General features: G+C 43.1%; 1 protein-coding gene across 3 annotated transcripts; it reads right to left on the bottom strand.

Moving 5' to 3' along the window:
* Positions 1–159: 159 nt before the first annotated feature.
* LOC307267134 (ataxin-2-like protein) lies at positions 160–18,031 on the bottom strand. 3 transcript variants are annotated; one of them, XM_080049372.1, is made up of 24 exons: positions 17,824–18,031; positions 17,336–17,445; positions 16,342–16,381; positions 15,978–16,034; positions 15,094–15,165; positions 14,796–14,955; positions 13,774–13,895; positions 13,398–13,489; positions 12,551–12,799; positions 11,237–11,682; positions 8,232–8,318; positions 8,016–8,129; positions 7,792–7,869; positions 7,579–7,640; positions 6,664–6,965; positions 6,498–6,567; positions 6,081–6,215; positions 4,655–4,718; positions 4,330–4,511; positions 4,047–4,188; positions 2,144–2,253; positions 1,747–1,914; positions 1,037–1,208; positions 160–904 (listed from the first exon to the last, which is right to left on the bottom strand). In XM_080049372.1, exons 2-24 carry the CDS (start codon positions 17,386–17,388, stop codon positions 855–857), a joined length of 3,027 nt encoding a protein of 1,008 aa, XP_079905498.1. In that variant the 5' UTR covers positions 17,389–17,445; positions 17,824–18,031; the 3' UTR covers positions 160–854. The 3 variants fall into 3 exon arrangements, with proteins under 3 accessions (XP_079905498.1, XP_079905496.1, XP_079905497.1); XM_080049370.1 differs by having other exon boundaries at positions 17,336–18,031; XM_080049371.1 differs by having other exon boundaries at positions 160–810; positions 17,336–18,031.
* Positions 18,032–18,359: the final 328 nt, after the last annotated feature.

Below are 18,359 nucleotides of genomic sequence, written 5' to 3'. Positions count from 1 at the left end.
AATGCTTAGTGCGCTTCAAATTAAATGTGCTGTTGCTATTGTCTAATGAAAAATAAATGTCTCATTATAGTTGTTAATTGGTGCTTCATGCATGCATCCAGACAAGCATACATAACGATAGAATAAATTCATCAAACAAAAGCGTGTAGTTGAGTTGAAAACTTTATTTTTTGGTCATTGTTGTTTTAATATTTTTTTTGTCTTGTCCATTTTTTTTTATTAATTGTATTGTCCTACAGGAGAGAAGAAGGGCAGCGGGGTGGTTTTAACTACTGGTTCGAGTTAAAAAGAAAGAAAGGGAAATGATTTGCTAAAAATCCCCTCCTATTCAAATCCTTCATGCTGTATTCGTTAGACAACAGTCTGTGTTTCCCATCTGTGTCAATGGTTCTCACAAAACCCCACAAGGCTTAAAAGAAAACACACTGCTGGGAGATTAGAGTATCTGCTGCATCTGTGGTTTTTCCTCTCCGACTGGTCCACCCAACAAGGTGCCTCATGTCTCTGAACTGGGAAGAAGTTGGAGAGGAGCGCAGGATTGCAGCAGCAGGGGTCGGAGGCTGCTGCTTTCGTCTGACACCCTTTGTCATTAGCATTGAAACGCTCCTCCTCTGGGGCTGACACTGAGGTCTAGTTCCGATGAAGAAGATTACAGCAGAAGGATAAGGTGCTGTGAGACTTTTTTTGTCCTCTACTCTCCCTCTGTACGATAGTGTCAGTTAAGTTTTTTTAAAGTTTTTTTTTCCTGTGTCTGTCGCGTTCAGTCTGGGCCTCACATCCAGCAAGCCGAGGGGATGTTGGGGCTCATTCCTGGGAACAGTTTGGGAGGTAAGGGGGGAGGGGGCAGATGAGGTTTAGTTTCCAGGCGGATGGAAGGATGCAGGGTGTGTTTGTACCTGCATTGCTGTGGGAGGTAAACAAAAAAAACACAACAAAGACTATAAATGCTACACTTCAAATAAGCGAGGAGAATCGACATCACCGTTTATTTGACCGGTCAGTGGAGGGGGATTTCACTCTGCTTTGAGTCTCTTACCTTGTGGGTGTCCTATGTAAAAGTGTTGGTGTGCTCCCTGCTGAGGTCCGTGCTGCGGGTGCTGTTGCACTGAGCCGGGGCCCTGCTGAGGGGGTGGCTGCAACATCACTAGCTGGGGCTGACCATGGCTCCCCGAGTGGTGGGGACCTGACATGGCTCCTTGTACATGGGCCTGGGGGTCGGGCAGGGAATTGACAGATCACGTTCAGATCAAGATAAACCTTTCCAAATGAACCAACGCTATAATAGCCTAACAACATTTATAAGGTGCACTATGTAACTTTAGGCGTGTCCGAGAAGTGAACATTTTTCTAAGGTATATTCTCGTAACTGAATATACAAACTTTACTCAGGGAAATTGGATACCTGAAACACTGTTTAAAGTTAGAAATCTAACTGAAAAGTTACCATTTCACTGTTGTTGTTTACAGTAGCATGGCCCACATTTTTGTTTACAAACAGATTCTAGTCTTACGTGTGGTTCCAGATGCGTCAAAATTATTTTGATTTGATTTATGATTATAGAAATATTCAATACTAAGTATTACATGTAGAGAGAAGTATGTTTTGTAAGCTAACTGCAGGCTCTGCAAATGTTAACAAATCCCCCTGGAAACAGCATAGTGCAACTTAAATGAAACGGAGGTATTTGACAAATACATTTGCTGTGACACACAAGAAAGAACACTGGTCATACAGTGGATACATACCTGCGCTAACTGTCCCAGTGGGTACGACTGTGGGATGCCCTGATGGCTGTGGATGCTGTAACCCTGGATGGGGTAAGAGCCCTGTGGAGACGTGTGGCCCGGAGGCATGTTGGGAGGGGTGGGGCCTGAGTGGTACATGGACTGGGGCTGCGGACCCCCCTGGGCATTCTGAAAAGCAGAGATTACAATGTTAAGAGAGAACAAAAAAAAGTCACAATATCTGTGTCACAGAGGATGGATCTTCTGAAGGATGTGAGTGAGTCCTGCGGCGATCTGAAGACCTGGAATAGACAAAACACTTCCTCTCCAAATGAAAGAGAGTAATGGTGTGTTCTTGAATGGAAAAAAGTTAACCCTTAATGTTGAATATAACCAAGCAACTGATTATGTGCGTTACCTGTCCAGGGCTAGGTGCAGCGTGCTGGGGAGGGGGCTGGTTTCCTGTCGGGGTGCTAGAGGGCTGTGGCTGATGAACTGCTCCCTGGTGGTGAGAGGAGAACTGGGAAGCTACACAGAAAGAGAGATAATCAGCATTAAGATAATGCTTTTATACTGCAGACCTGCAAACTCATAGGAGGTGAAAAAGGTGACAAACACCCGTCCCTTCTAGGGGGGTCGGGTGTTTTTCGCTGTCCAAACGATTGGCTATTGTTAAATATCATTCACACAACCAGAGTTCTCCACTATTGCCTCCAATGTCCAGCTGGGTGAAAATAATAGCCAGCTGAGATCCTGACCCTCCTAGGGAGGTCCGGGGGTATGCCCCCCCGGGAGATTTTTTTAAAACTTTTTAAAGTGAAATGCATGAATCTGGTGCACTTTGAGAGGGAAATTAAGAGGCTAAATCTGAGGAATTTTGTGTGAACAAATAATTTGGAGACACTGGGTCGGATGAATTAGAAGCTTCTTGGATTTTCCATTAAAATGTTCATTTAAAATAAAACATTATGCAGAGTCCTCTGGGATGGGCTTGGAGCTCTTTTTCTTTTATGGGACATATTTCTCTGTAATATAATGAATATATTTAAATGCAGTGAGCGGAATGAAGCAGAAGAACTCTGTTGTCCAGCTATCTTTTTTTCCACAGACGAGGCTGAAATAGGTTATACAGTGCATGGGCATCTGAGCCCCATTTCCAAATGTTTTTAAATAAACTCAATACACACTGGACGTGAACGTGACGTGATCAGTTAAACTTGGATTACCTCCCAGATGAACTGATTAAATTATTGGGCTATTAACTAGGCTATCTAGATCAAAACATTGTATTCATTTTTTGTATGATATAATAATATGATGTTAATATCAAACACACAAACTAAAAATAAAAATAAATTGGGAGGGGGGGGGGGGGGGGAGGGGGCTGTCGGTCGGCTCTGATTGTGAGCGCACTGCAGACACTTCATTTCTGCAATGTGCGCTCATTAAACTGTCAGCTTCACTTAAGAGTCCTGTGTGGGTCAACAGTGCAGTGCAAACTATGCAGCATAAAGTTATAACATTCGTCTACGACCGTGATGTTAAATCACCTTCACACAAAGTCTCCGCCCCAGCAAAGCAGCGAGTCGATCGCTGTGACGGTGAAAATCACCGGGACCCGGGAGACCCAGTGAGCGAGTGAGACGCCGCTCAGAAAAAACTCTGTGGTTTGATGGATGAAATCAGTCGGGGATATCCTGCCCGTTAACTTTGTCTACGGGAACGGCTTCTGCGATCTTTTTCTATGTCTCGAGTCTAACAGAGAGCCATGTCGGCAAACTGACAGCGCGACTAAATAAAGGGGACTGTACAGTGAGCTGCGTCCTTCCGTATAGTTTCTGTTTCAGTAGGCTGTTACATTAACCTCTGAAGCATTGACAGTGTTTAATCAAAGCCTCTAATTTTTTATTATCAAAAGGGCTTTGATTGAGACTTTTAGCCAATTCTAAAGTCTGAACACACAGCGGCAGCAGTGATGCTTTACTGTGCCCGATCTTAACGCTGATTGGACAATACTCATGACGTCTACCAAAGATGTTTTATTGCCAAGATAACGATATTCCCTTGTCTCACACTACGGTAACTCGCCCACACAGTCCAGTCTGGGAAGCGCTGGCTGACTTCTTTGGCAGCTGCCGCTACCCCCCCCCCCCCCCCCCCTCCCAAAAACAAAAACTCTTCGGATCTATACGATTCACGTGGGTCATATATTTTGATTCTAAACGGCGATTTTCGCCGAAAAGCGACGAGTTTGCAGGTATGATACTGTGAATGTATTTTGTGCTTCACATCAATTATGCTACAGGTGTGTTCCCACTCACCGTAGATACCCTGCTGTGGTCCCTGAGATCCATCTCCCTGTGTAGAGAACTGGGGGCCTCCTGGGGGTCCCATGGCCTGTGGGTGAGGACCACCACCTTGACCTATCATTCTGGCTCCACTCTGTAGCATGGAGTAAATAGGCTGGAAAAGGGGAGAGAAAAACAAATTGGAAAAATGTGCCATCTTTAATGTATTATTTAGTTTATTTGGATACTACGGTAAACCTATTGCTACCACTTAGAGCTGAATTATAAAAAGGCCTTTAGAGGGTAAAGGTCCTACCTGTCCAGGGTAAGGTGACATGGCCTGGAGGACCTGCTGTTGGCCGTACTGCTGTGGGTTGTACTGAAGGTAGGACTGAGGGTAGGGCGACGCTACCAGCGGCGCTCCAGCTGCTGACGCTGCAGCCTGCAGCATGGGGGGTCCATTGTTACCGTGGTCAGAGCGCTGAGCCACTACTGAGCCTGGTGGAGACAAAGGAATTGTAAAGACAACTGAAATACAGATACACTTACACCGAGAGGCTCGCATGACATTTATCTTAGAAGCAATTTCTCAAAATAAAGGCTTTTTCATGCAGCACTGGAGGGAAAACCGATGCATTTACCTTTGGTCCTGGGGTATTTCCCCTGGCTCACTGTAGACATGGTGTACTGGTACATTGGTGGAGGCTGAAAGACAAATGATCAAGAGGTAAACACAACACATATATATATATATATATATAATATGATGATATATTTTAATTATTTTTAATTTCTTTGATAGTAAAATAAATGTTTACTTATTATAGATTAAATTATAAAGAAAATCATCATAATTGACCGTGACATAATGGTTTATTGGAAACATAAATAAACAAATTAAAATAAAGTGCTTCCTTTGGAAGGAATTTGGGACTAGTCAGTCCTGCTCTTGTATAACACTTGTTTAGTTGGATTATCCGTAATAAAACGACTAAAGAAGTAAATATTCATTTGCTTCTAAATAGGGATGTCCATGGTTAACTGGTTAACCGTTAAGAAGATCTTTAACCGGTTAATACTAAAGGTTAAACGGTTAAAAAAAATTAAATAATATTAATTTCTCTGAAATCCGGACTCTTATTTTGATATCGCTAAACCGGATGTAAGAATGCCAACTGTCAGTAAAGAATGAAACGAGTAGTGTAGGCTACGCTCAACTTTATAATAAGTCCATGGTACGATCCTAGTCACAACTTATGGTCACAACACTCCCGTGTCATATGTTTGTATAATTGAATTAACAGTGTGGGCTCCCGCTAGCTTAACATAGCGCTAGCATTAGCCTTCTTGAGGTGGATGCTGTCCTGCATCTATCACCGTCTCAGTGAGTGTGTGAGGGAGTGACAGACAGCCAGGCAGTGAGTGCCCGCCCCCTGCACAGACACAGGTCTGCCATGATTGTGTGCCAGGATCAATAGCGAAACTCCGTCATAAACAAAAGCGTTAACTAAGTATCGTTATGCAGTACTGATAACATCGGAGCTTATCAATATTACGGTCTTTCAAAATGTTGCCCCGTGCTCAGCACTACTTAGCACCGGGTTTCGGTAGGCTACCCATCCCCTAAGCCTGTGTGTGTGTGTAAATGTCCCTTTTCAGTCACCTATTGCACTTTCTGCTCCTACATTCGCGTACTAGACCTCTTCTCACAACAGACAAGGTGCCGTGTGAATGTCAACATGTAGGCATTTAAATTGGCTACTGTTCCCTGAATTGTTTTTAAATTAATATGCCGGTCCTTGGAACAAAAAAAGGTCGGGAGCCCGGCTATAATGCTTCATGTATTTCACTATAAATAGGCTACATTAAATCTTAACGGTTAACCAGTTAATAACCGTTAATTCTGGTGGTTAACCGGTTAAAGAAAAAATTCTAAATGGCCATCCCTACTTCTAAAATCCTGTACCCAAACGCCAAACGTGTGTTAAGAATGTAGTGAGGTTCATGACATTTATTTTTATTTCTAAAGTCTACAAAGTTTTTATTTTTATTATTTGGCTGATGTACCTGCACAGAGTGGATCTGTGAGACATAGGAGAGGTAGGGGGCGTTGTAGATTGGTCCCTGTCCGCCTGGGTGCTGAAGGACCACTGGGCTTGGAGGAGTTGGCCGAGGTGGAGTGGGCGCCGTGTTGGGCTTTGTCTGTACGACCAAAGATGAATGCATCACAATTTTTCAATACAGTGATTTCCTACATAATGTGCCAAAAACATTGAGTCTTTAAATATAAACTTTATAAACCAAATATTTAAACCATTCAATTGCATTTTTCAAGATTTCTTTAGATCAGTACATAGTTTTCACATCTTGGGAGAACTGATCATCACTTCAGTACATTCCCCTTATCTACTTTCCACATCATTTAAATCTATAACAACTAGCTTTAGCCAAAATAATACTTTAAGCAGTAATTAATTGGCTTACCATAGGCATTGGAGCTTTGACAGGGTTGAACTCTTTAGCATTGGGGTTTAAGGTCGATTTCTTTACTTGCCTAGAAGATATTAAAAAACGGGAAAAATTGACATTAGGTAAAAAAAAAGATAATAACTTCACAATAAAAGTTTCCGCCTCCTTTGTTTAAACTCACTCTGGCATGCCCTCGGGCCTCTCCGATGCGTCTTCGCTTCCCGGGGTCCTGGCTGGCTGCGGGACGGCTGGTGAATGCCTGTCTGAGACGGCTGCTGTGGTGGCTCCAGGTGCAGTTGCACTGTCCTTAGAGGGGTCCTCCGAGGGGACAGGTGAAGGCTGGGACTGGGAAGGACTGGGAGCTGCAGACTGAGGTTTGGGCTCTAAAACATCTGACGAAGGTTTGGCGCCCTCACCGACCGCAGGAGGTGTTGCTGCCGCTGGGGAGCTGGGAGAGCTCGAGTTGCCTCCACTCGCCTGGAGCTGGAGGAAAAAGAGAAGGGTTGACGGCAAAAAGAGATTTAGCAAACAGACAAATGAAGTTATAGCCTGACATTTTACATTAATGGAACATTAATTCAAGTTTTAATTACACCGTTTTAATCTACAAATTCTGGGAGCGATCAAGAGCCACTAGGCAAGTAAGCAATGTCCTTGTCATGCGAACAACATGTTTGATACATTTAAAGCTAATACATACTGGACTAAGCCCTTATTAAAAAGTCAAAATAATCCAAAAGTTCACCTTTTGAACCAAGGTAAAAATAATGAAGTTACATCAAAAATACACAAATTGCAATTAATAAACCCTCACGTACAACACATGTTAAAGCTGAGAAGAATAGCATAAAAAGAGTGAGTATTCATTCAGAAGAATACTGTCATGAATAATCTTCACAGCACCCAGTAGAGACTGAGTTAACCAACTATTATTGAATGTTATTAGAAACATGCCAATGGTCACATCCAAGTAAAAAAAAAAAAAAAAGGTACAAGGGATTTTTGAACAAGTCATGCGACATCAGGGATGTCTCATTTCACAGCCTCCTGATCATCACAGATTTCCCGTTTCATGGGAAGACAACTGAGCTCTCACCCTGAATTCCTTGCCAAATTTCCGTAGCTCCTCAATCTGCGACCTTTGCTGAACTGAGGGAACTGGTGGAGGAAACAGAAGACATGTTAAAAATGCAAAAAAATGCAAACTCAGTAAGCATGCTGTCGAAAAAAACACTGTTATCTGTGTCCAACTAAAAATACTAGTTTCCAGTGTTTAGCTGGTATTTTTTTTTAAGTCTTGCCTACACACCTTTACCACTCTTGTCCTCTGTGCTGCTGGGGCTTTCAGCTGAGCGTTCTTTAGCAGCTGCGCCGAGGATCTCATTCACTGCAAGACGAGACAAACAAATTAATTAGAGCTCCATTAGACAAGGCGATATCTCATTGAGGCAGATGTAGCTCACGTCGCTAAAAAACAAATAGGCTCTGATTAAGACTGAAGTATAAAACAAAAACAAGAGTCGAGGACTATACCATCAACAGGGAAGAGAGGGGCGGGGCCAGACATCTTCTGGGGAGGCATTGAGACAGACGATGTGTCCAAATAAGGCGTGTCCTGGGAAGAACCTGATTTAGGAGAGCGAGAAGCTGCAGGGACGGTAAAGGGGAAAATAAATAAAGGTTAGGTTTTAGGCAAAAGCTATCAATTATAAAGAGGAATATTTTGTAAGGGCAGTTGAATGAAAGTACCTGTGGATTGAGAATGTGAGTTTTGAGTGCGGACCGTTCTGCTCAACTGTGGAGGTCTTTGGGCTTTAGGAGATGTTCTGGCAGAAACTGAAAAGGCACAAATTCAATTAATTACCATTCAATCTGTCTCAGCAGAATGCACAGGTGCTGTTCAAGCTAGGGGTGTGAACATTTACAATCATTTCTCAACAGCTGCACTGCCTTCCGTGAACAAGTCTAACCAAAAAAATTAATAAAGTGGAATTGGAATCCACTACGGGTGTAACGGTACACTAAAGTCACGGTTCGGTACGTACCTCGGTTTTGAAGTCACGGTACGGTACAGTACGGTACGGTTCATAGTTAACGGAGAATGAACAGCTTTAGCTGTCAGTAACTAGCTGACAGTATGTAACATACAAATAAAATGCATAACAAATATAAAAATACTGCTGTAATTCTCCAATAAATAAAATACTTATTAAATACTAGTATAGGTGCTGCATAAACTAAAATTGCAATGAAAAAATATAGTGTTAATGCTCAGCAGGATCTGTAAGCTGGTGTAAACAAAGGGTATGTCATCTTTAAGGGTCTTTTTGACTTTAAAAAAATAAAATATTGCTGCAGCTCTCTTAAAGCGGACCTATGATGCTTTTTGACTTTTATGACCTATAAACGTTGTTATGATGATTCATAGTCATGCTTAACCATTAGGGATGCACCGAAATGAAAATTCTTGGCCGAAAATTCTTTCCCCCCAACAGCGCTAACGGACAGGATATCTCCCGTTATCATTTTAGCTGTCAAACTAAAGTTTTTTTTGCGCGGCGGCCCTCACCGGCGAGGTGTCACTGTGAATGACACCGTTACCAACTGTCACACTGTCACAGAGTTGCACCGGGTGAATTGCTGCTTCGCTCGCGCAAGGCTTTTGTGTTTCTAAGGTGATTAAACATCAGTCTTGGACGAGCGTTTTAACTTTATGCTGCATAAAGCATTGCACTGTCTGCGCCGTGTTTCATCCAGTTGCTCCCACACTGGACTCTGACATTTTCATGCACGCTCCAAACTGCTCCTGCTGCGCGCTCACAAAGAGATGTGGATTCGCATACACGGTTACGTCTCTCTTTACTGCCATTTCCTGCTTTACAAGCGCGCAGCTCTTTTAAAAACATATTTCCTTAGTGTCATTTAGTTCGCCAATTTTCGGTAATGTTGTTCGGCTTTTTAAATGTTTCGGGCCGAAACCAAAAATGACTTATTTTGCCATTTTCGGCCGAACTTTTTCGGTGGCCGAATATTCGGTGCATCCCTATTAACCATACTAAATTATCAAATAATGACTTACATGCATTTCGACGTATTCCCTGCTGACCGTCTGGGGTGTCTGTGCAGAGCACTAAACACTATTCTAGCCAGTTGAGAAGTCACGTGTTCAAAGCGGTCTACCCTTCCGTAACTTTGTGACGTCGCATGTAACTTTGTGAAGTCACCACGCGGATGTTTCCATGTATGGTAATGCTGTCACTTCCCTGTTCGCGTCTGCCTCGCGCCCTTATAGGTCCATGCTCGCGCTTCCCGCCACTGAAAGTGTTCCGGAAGGAAGGTAACCAATCACAACGGAGTGGGGTTTGCAGGAGGGGGGGGTGGGGGGGGAGCGGAGATGGCCGATCACAGGCGGAGGGAGCGGAGATTGCCGAAGCACACACACTCAAGTGTTGACAGGACGTGCTGGATCGCCAAAATAAGAGAAAGAGCTTCCCGAAAATCTACATAGTTTTTTGTGATGTGATTTGTGTCAGGTTGCTCTATAGCAGTGTAAAACAAGAAATTAAGACCAGAAAAGTAGTATAATAGGTCCTCTTTAAGCTCTAAAGTGCTCTTATAAATATAAAAATTATCAAATAAAAATGCTACTGCAGCATTAATTAAATGACAGCTTGTTTATTTTCAGTATAAAAAGAAAATACTGTCTGGGTTGTGCACAGCTCTTTTTCTTCACAGTAATGGTGATAGTAGCCTAACACCTGGATGGTGCCTTTTCAAATGCGTATGCATGTTCGACGTGTTGCCTCCTACATAAGCAATCGCGGTGAAACAATAACCTGTGTGCCGACATTGTTCCCCACGTCTATCACTGTTTTCATAATTCACCTGGAATCCGAAGTTATCCCTCAAACGGGATTTGAATGACAGGGGGGCGCCTGCGAGCTCCGGTTTCCTGTTGTCTTTCGCCATGCAGTTCGCTCTCGTTCGAAAGCACTGTATAACATTTTGATTTGCACTACTCAGACTGTAAAAGAGGGGGGGAACGCTGCTACTACAACTGCTAATAGTGATGCAAACGGAACAGCGGAGAGGTGTGTATCTCTTGCTCTGACTGCAGCTGGGAGGGACTGCTGCGTGAGGACTCGGCCGCCTGTCAGTGCTCTGGGACGGGGGAGTGGCCATTGAGGCACCCGCTGCTCGTTTAGAAGTGTTAAGAGCGATACAAGCTTTAGTGACAGGGTCTCCAAAAGTCACCAATAACACCAGAAAAGGTAGCTAGATTTAAAGAGTCGCCACGGGGTCTGAAAAGTCGCTGAATATAGCGACAAAGTCGCTAACACTGCCTGGCCCTCATGCTCACCATGGAGATAATAGACTCAATCGCTGGCTGCTACTGCACACGTGCGAGCCGACCCGGAGGCTAAATGGTCTGGGGGGAACTCCGACGACAAGTTTTTAAGTTCCACACCGCAAAACAAGCCTGTACATTCGCCACATATTAACGTTATGTACTCCACATACGGACCACGGTCCACCTCTGTAACACCAAATAGGTGCCTGTACTGTCACGGTACAGTACAAATACGTGTATCGTTACACCCCTAGAATCCACCGCAATGGCATTATATACGATGATTCCTACATGTTCGCGTTTATGCAGGTTTAACTGGGGTATTGATTAAGTTTTGGCTTTTTACTTGCAAATGTTGTATTGCACTTACAATACTTACTCGTTTACATGTTCACACGCTTACCTCCATTAACAGGCCTGCCAACGTCTGACAGGGATTGTGGGAGCGAGTGGGAATGAGGGACTGCGTGTCCATGTGAGGCGGTGGGGCTGGCTGGGGACAGGGCAGCGGACGCGGAGGCTGGCGTGGGTGCTGCTCCTCCTGGAGAAGCAGGTGTGTAGGGGCTGGCAGGGCCGGATCCCGGGCCTGGGCTCGGGCTGCCCTGGGGGTGGTGGGGAGCATAGGCCCCTCCCCGTCCAGAGAGAGGGCTACTTCTCTCTGACGGGGAGGCACCGGGCTGGGGCCCAGTAGCAGAGGGCAGAGGTGGTCTGGGGGAGGAGGAGGATTGAGGGTTGGAACGATAACCACCACTCAGTCGGTTGTGGGGTGGAGGCCCTCCGGGACCTCTTTCAGCTCGCTCTCGGTTCATCTCTCTCTGGCGTTGAGGTAATGGAATGTACTTGCCCTCTCTGAAGGAGGAAGATAAGACGTCTCACACAGGTGATACAAGAAATACAACACAAATCCAATAACTGCATAGAAACACAAGACTGGCTCAGTTTCAAAATTCATTCTTGAGCTTTTGTTAAAGGCCTACTTCACCGGTTTGAATATGAAGGTGTATTGAATTCCGAGATCCTATGTAGTATAAATGTGCAATTTTTTTTAAATCGGTTCATCCTAGCCTGAGAAAAGGCAGAAAGAGTGTTTTTTTTAACCCTATATTTCTCTTTCTGTGATGTCACGAGAAAGAGAAATATAGGGTTAAAAAAAACACTCTTTCTGCCTTTTCTCAGGCTAGGATGAACCGATTTCAATTTTTTTCGCACATTTATACTACATAGGATCTCAGAATTCAATACACCTTCATATTCAAACCGGTGAAGTAGGCCTTTAAGAGCCAAAGCAATCTCACATCAGAGTTAATTTAGTAGCTCTTATTATTTTGATCCAATCACACAATCTTCCTCTGCAGATGGCGCATACTTACCTGAACTGATTGTAAGATAGAATTGAAAGCTCCAGAACAGCCAGTTGAATTGGATTTTTTTTTACCTCGATATTAAAGCTACAATTTATGAAAAGTCTTAAAAGTGTTAAGAATAATATAATTTAAACTGTCAAAACTCCATTTGCTGAGCTAGTTTCGTGTTTTACAAACTAAAGCACATGAATATCTCCTGAATGGGCCTTAAAGTAACCTGGCTTTTGTAAAATGATTAAAAAATTTGAACCAAGCAACAGCTATAATTGTACTGTTGTTTGGATGCCGGCTTCCACAACTAAGATATCAGAACAGTAGCATCAACATGCCCACCAAAAGAAGGACCCTCTCACCTGTTGACGGCTCCTGGGCTGTCTCTGCCTCTTTCTCGCTCTCTGTCGCGGGGGCTCTCGCGGCCCCTCTCGCGATCCCCGCCGTCCCGCACCACAGCACTGTACTTGTCCTCTTCCGTTTTGCAGTCATCATTTTCCAGGCCGGTGCGATGGCGGTACTGAGGGCTGGATTCGATCTCACTGGCCAGGCGAGCGGCCCGTGCCTCCCGCTGCCGAAAGTTATCGTTGTTGCCTCTCTCCAGCGGCACACTGAACGGCAGAAGGGCACAAAATGTTAGAGGGAGCGGAAACCTTTAAAAGAGTTCATAGAACAAAAAGGGAGCCTAAGACATTAATGATCCTGACCAGATTGGTTTTTAATCCTGAGCTGGTGAGTATTCAGAAACTTCACTGTGAATTGGCTGGTGTTGACTTAGATCCATACCTTCATCAAGTTTGATTCTTGTAAAAAAAAATGTTTCACTAAGGTTGGAATGCTTTTCAGTTTTGTTGATATAACCCATTTTGAGAAAAAAGCTCAAGTGAAACCTAAGTGCATAATTGCATTTTTTTTTATACCTCCAAGTAAAAGGTTCAAGGTTTTTTATTGTAATTTTTTTGTGTTCTTGCGTACATAAAGAAACAAAATACCGTCTAAATAAAACTCATCTATCACTCGTCTCAATTGTCTCATTACATTCTGACACCCAGTGATTGCTTGTTTGATCAACTTGGGAAAAAATCAAAAAGTAGGCAAAATAAACACCTATATGTGATGTTTTTGAAAGTTGTTATTTATTGCCTATTTAAATTTAAATTATAGTAATTCAATAATTCCAAAAGGCAAAAAATCCATTTGAAAACGTACGTATACATGGAGAGGCTGGAATCATATGTTGATGTGACTCCGTATTTCACTTCATTGAAACGGAACATCTCATTGGCATCCCAGCCATTAGACTGAAAAACAAAACAAAGAAAACAAACAAGGAAAAAAAACAACAACAACAGGTGATTAATGGTGTGGAATTAGCTTCAGTACTTAATAATAATGCCCAATTAGTAAAGCTTACATTTAAGTATTGCATATCAGGTTCATATTCAGTAGGTTTTTCGAAAGGATGGAGGTGTTAACAATCAACTAATTAAGAGGCTGAAAGTGAAGAGTATGTATAACAGAAGGTGCATAACATAATGGAATTAAATGGCCTTTCTTTGAGTGTTCAGTGACAGAAACAACTCACTGCATCATTTTCCAGATCGAAACCTTCTCCGTTGCTCTCTCCCCCTTCCCATCTCTGCAAAACCTTCTCCTTGTGTTCTCCGTTGACGCGGGTAGAGCTGATGGCTGTGTCTGTGAATGTGTCTAAAATAAAAGACAAACAAAAAATAAATGAATCATTCTTAAAACATTTTTTTTTTTACATTTGTTGATATTTGTCTGGAGCTGACATTTCTATTGATCTATTAAATTGGGTAGCATTTTGTTGTCATTGCCCGGAATTCAATTTACCCACGAGATCAAAGGGCAATTCAAAAGCGGTCCAGCCTAACACACAGTCAACTCAGATACTTTAATCATTGTCACTAAAACTGTCAACTGTGTCATTTACAGCACTTGGGAAAACCATTTACGCGTAAACCAAGGATGTTCTTAGCATCCACTCAATCTAATACTTTTCGCACAAAGCCATCTTCTCTCTTTTAGGATGAAGTATGTATTTGATACAAAAGCATTGCAGGTCTGTAAAGAACTGGTATTTGTTACTAGCCTGGCACCCAGCATGTGTGTGTGTAGTGAGAAAAGTGAGATCTTAAGACTGTAATAATCAAACAAAGTGTATTTAATAATCAAGCAAGGAGTATTCAATCAAACAACAGAGGCTTCATGTTCTATCCAGTAAGAACATGGAGGTCCATTCGACCCAGCAAGCCCCGCAATGACTTTCTGAGCAGAAAGGCCCCGATCAGATGGCAAGTCACATCTTAAATACAAGTCAGATCAGCATCAATAATAGTGTTGTGTGTTTCAATTGGTAGTCAGGTGAGGGGGAGGGCTCAGTGACAGACTGTTTACTGTTGCAGGGGGGGTATCCAAGGGAGGGGGGGAGGGGGGGGTGGGGAGGTACAGTCTGAGTACTTTTCAATACACATTTGAGGAATTTAACCTTAGACATACAGGAGTAATACAAGATAAATACAATGTTTCCTATTACATTAATAAGCATTCCAACATTCAATATCTGCCACCACACTGTGTTTGTACCTCTGGTGGCGAAGTTGAGGTCCACATCTCTGCAGATCATAGTCACCAGGTCTGAGGGGCTGAAGATCATGGTATCAGTGATGTCCTCCCTCCGTGGTAGAACTGATGTGGGGCTCTCCTCTTTGCTGCGTTTGTGTACAGCGTCCACAGCCAACTCACACTGAGGACCAAACATTAGGAAGAAATAGAAGGCTGAGTGAGCTTGTGCCCATATTTTTTCCTTGAAGGGATTACTTCAAGTGCTTAAAATGGCAAAGGGACATGTGCGACTACAATGTGGTCAACATCAGCTTCTTACCCGAGAACTGAGTGTCTTGAATATGCCTTCAAATACACTGCCATTCTTCACTTTTATGTCACAGGTGGAACCCTGACAAAGACAAAGATTTAGTTAAAAATGAAACCAGAGGGACACTTGTGGCGCAGCTGTCAGAGCGTCACCCACGGGCCCAGGCCCCGCAGCAGACCCGGGTTCAAATCCCGTCTGGGTCAGTTCTCTGCATGTCTTCCCCTCCCTGCCCAACTTCAACTCTGTCTCTCCAAAAAACTTATCTAATAAAAGCAAAAATGCTCCAAAAATAATCTTAAAAACAAATAAATAAATAAATCAAACCAGAAAAGTGAGTTCAAAACTAATTTCTATTTAGATCAGTGATACATACAATCCCCCATCGACTAACAGTACTATGCGTCTGTCTCATCACTAACAAAAGTAAAAATGAATGCCTGCTTTTCAAAGTCAGATGGAAAAAGGATTTTAACCAGCTGCTGTGACCCTTAACTGCCTTGGACGGACTTACCAAATGGTGAAAGAAAAGATGGTTTTCCAGTAATGTTAGCTCTAACTATTATGGTACATACCAAAATGGATGATGCAAGCATTTCAATTTGTAGAATAAAGCCCAGTTCAGACCAAAGATTCGCCTCGCAACGACTTGCAACTAGACGGTTTTAGAACGTTGCGGGGGAGAAGTCGCAGCAGTGTGAACTGCTCATTGCAGCATGTTGCAAGCCGTTGCAAGCAGTCGCCAAAGATTTAACATGTCAAATCGCCAGGTCCAGTTTTAGAACGTCCAGGCCAGCTTGCATCTCTTGCAGTTGTGTCTCGTTGCGAGGCGAATCTTTGGTCTGAACTGGGCTTAATAATTTCGGTCTGAAAGGACATTGAGTCAAATCACTTACCACAACTGCTGTGAGGAAATGAAGCATTCTGGCATTGTTGTACACACCCTCAAACACCTGCGGAGGAAAAAAGTTATGAAGTATCCATCAAGAAAAATTTCACAAAGATATGACATAGCGATACTTTAAAAGAACATGGTTTGATACTTAAATACGTCATTGTGATTTAGCGTGAAGTATTATATAATATCAGGCAAAGAGGGAGCACAAAGGTGAGGGGCTGAATTGCATTACCTTTATGATACCATCAATTCAATTGAACTTAGATATTTCTAGTGAATCACCCCTATAACAATGTACAAAATATGTTTGTAAAATATGTGCGTTTGTTTACTTCACAATTTTTCTAGATCAGGATACTTACAGGAGATGACTGGAATGTTGGCTTTGCAGAGGTCCGATTCCTGTGAAAAAAACAGCAGAGCTTACAGATGTTTTGCTGAAAAGCAATGGTCAAGCAACAGTGTCAAAAACAACATTGCACATACTATATGTACAGCAAAGGAGAAATTGCAAACCTTACTTAGAGGCAAGACAAGTTCCTAAATCAAAATTTCTACTGGACTGTAAATGTAATCTTTAGTACATACTTCAGTGCATTGGCTATAATGGATTTATACATTAAAGATACGAGTCAATTTGTGTTGTTTCCGGGCTTGGCCTCCACCTGCTCTGTCGCCCAGAGCAAAAACACAGACAAATAAAAAAGAGGCATTGTTTTCTTCTTCAAGGAAGTAATAAAAAGGGACTACTACGTCATTTAAATAATGAGACGAAAAATAGGAACCTGTTTAGGGCAATGCTTTCGTTTTCATATAGTCAATAAAAAGAACTGAGGTCAATGTGGATACTTAATGCATCATCCGCAAATAATGTGCACATGGATCTCAGCTAGTCACACACACGGTTACAAAACAAAGGCTGGAGCTGGCAAGAGTTCAGTGAACACATTCACCTCAGATATTTTGACCACACATGACCTTGTAATGGCCATAACATCTCTTCGATATTACACATAACGTTTCTATATTAGGCATATTTAGCTACAGAGACGTGTTGTTTTTGTAAATGTAATATTTTTCAACATCAACGACCATCCATTGGCACTGACAGGCCTGATAGACTTATCGCTTGTATGCCGATTTGCTACTCTTTGCTATCACCAAACTTGCACCCACACCAAGTATTTGGGGATTCTGATTGGCCAACTCTCGCTGTCAATCTATCATAATGTAATGCCATTGGTCTGGAGGGAAGTTCTATTTCCGAGACACACCCACTGAGCTTTAACCGGTAGGCCTCTGGAGGCACAGGACAATCCCCGGACTGTCCTGACAGGAAACCCCCAACCCGCTTACCTCCCGGCCGGTGTCCTGCTGCCGCTGTTGATGCCGCAGACTGGGGAAGACATACCACCGGGGCCCGAGGTTCCGTTAGACGCCTTTCTCCCGCCTGAGCCGGGTTGCTGCTGTGGTTTCAGCATCGCGAAGCACAAGGCTTAGACAGTAAGCTAACTTATAAACACTAATACTGCTCGTTTTGTAGAAGCTTTGAAAGCGAACTATCTTTAGCAATTTCACCTGTCCTGAGCAGCGCAGAGCCGGTGTAACCTCAATAAGACCGGCTATTGTAGCTAATCTTGCTAAGTGAATACCAGTCGCTTGTGGCCTAAAATGTGACGGCTTAACACCTCGCAATGTAACTTAATGTAAACGTATAACTTAACAAATCTTACCCAACTATCAACTTTATAACCAGAGCGGTTATGTCAAAGCAAGACTAATAAAATGACACGAGTTTCAGTATAATTATTTAGCAGTAGCTAGCTGGATTAGCATTAGCTCACTTCGGGCGCTTTCCCTCCGGGATTTACTTTCTTCTCTCTGTCGCGTCGCCTTGACTCCGGCACCGCCAACCCTTCCGTTAAAAATCAAGGTCTAAATGTTACTGTCAGTGGCCTTAGGAAGTTAGATTTGTCAGGTTTCTTACTGAAAACCTGCTGCGGTCGGTCAACACCACCTCTCGGTAGGTTCACTTGACTCAATCCGCGCGCGGCTGACTGGAAACCGGCTGGAAGGGGGAGGGGGCGTTGACGTGCGCGTGCGCTTTTGACCTACTAGTGAGCGCGCGTACGTGGACGGATGTGAGTGTGTGTGTGCATTGAATCTACATTTGATGGATGGACCCCATATGCATCTTTTTAACAAGAAATAATCGCTTCTACTGTACACGTGGCAGTCAGACACAACTCAAACCATCTTGTTTTGTTTGCAAAGTACCACCATTCCATATTATTTTAATTCGACGTTTATTTCCCACCTTGCCACGTATATTTCTGTTGTGGCCTGCTTTATTCATTTATGAATGTATCTGGAACTTGTC

The sequence above is a fragment of the Ammodytes marinus genome (genome assembly GCF_949987685.1).
Source record: "Ammodytes marinus genome assembly, chromosome: 20".
In the NCBI taxonomy this organism is placed as follows: Eukaryota; Metazoa; Chordata; class Actinopteri; order Uranoscopiformes; family Ammodytidae; genus Ammodytes; species Ammodytes marinus.
Note: the sequence above shows the minus strand (reverse complement) of the source record. Positions and strands in the feature narration are given on the sequence as shown.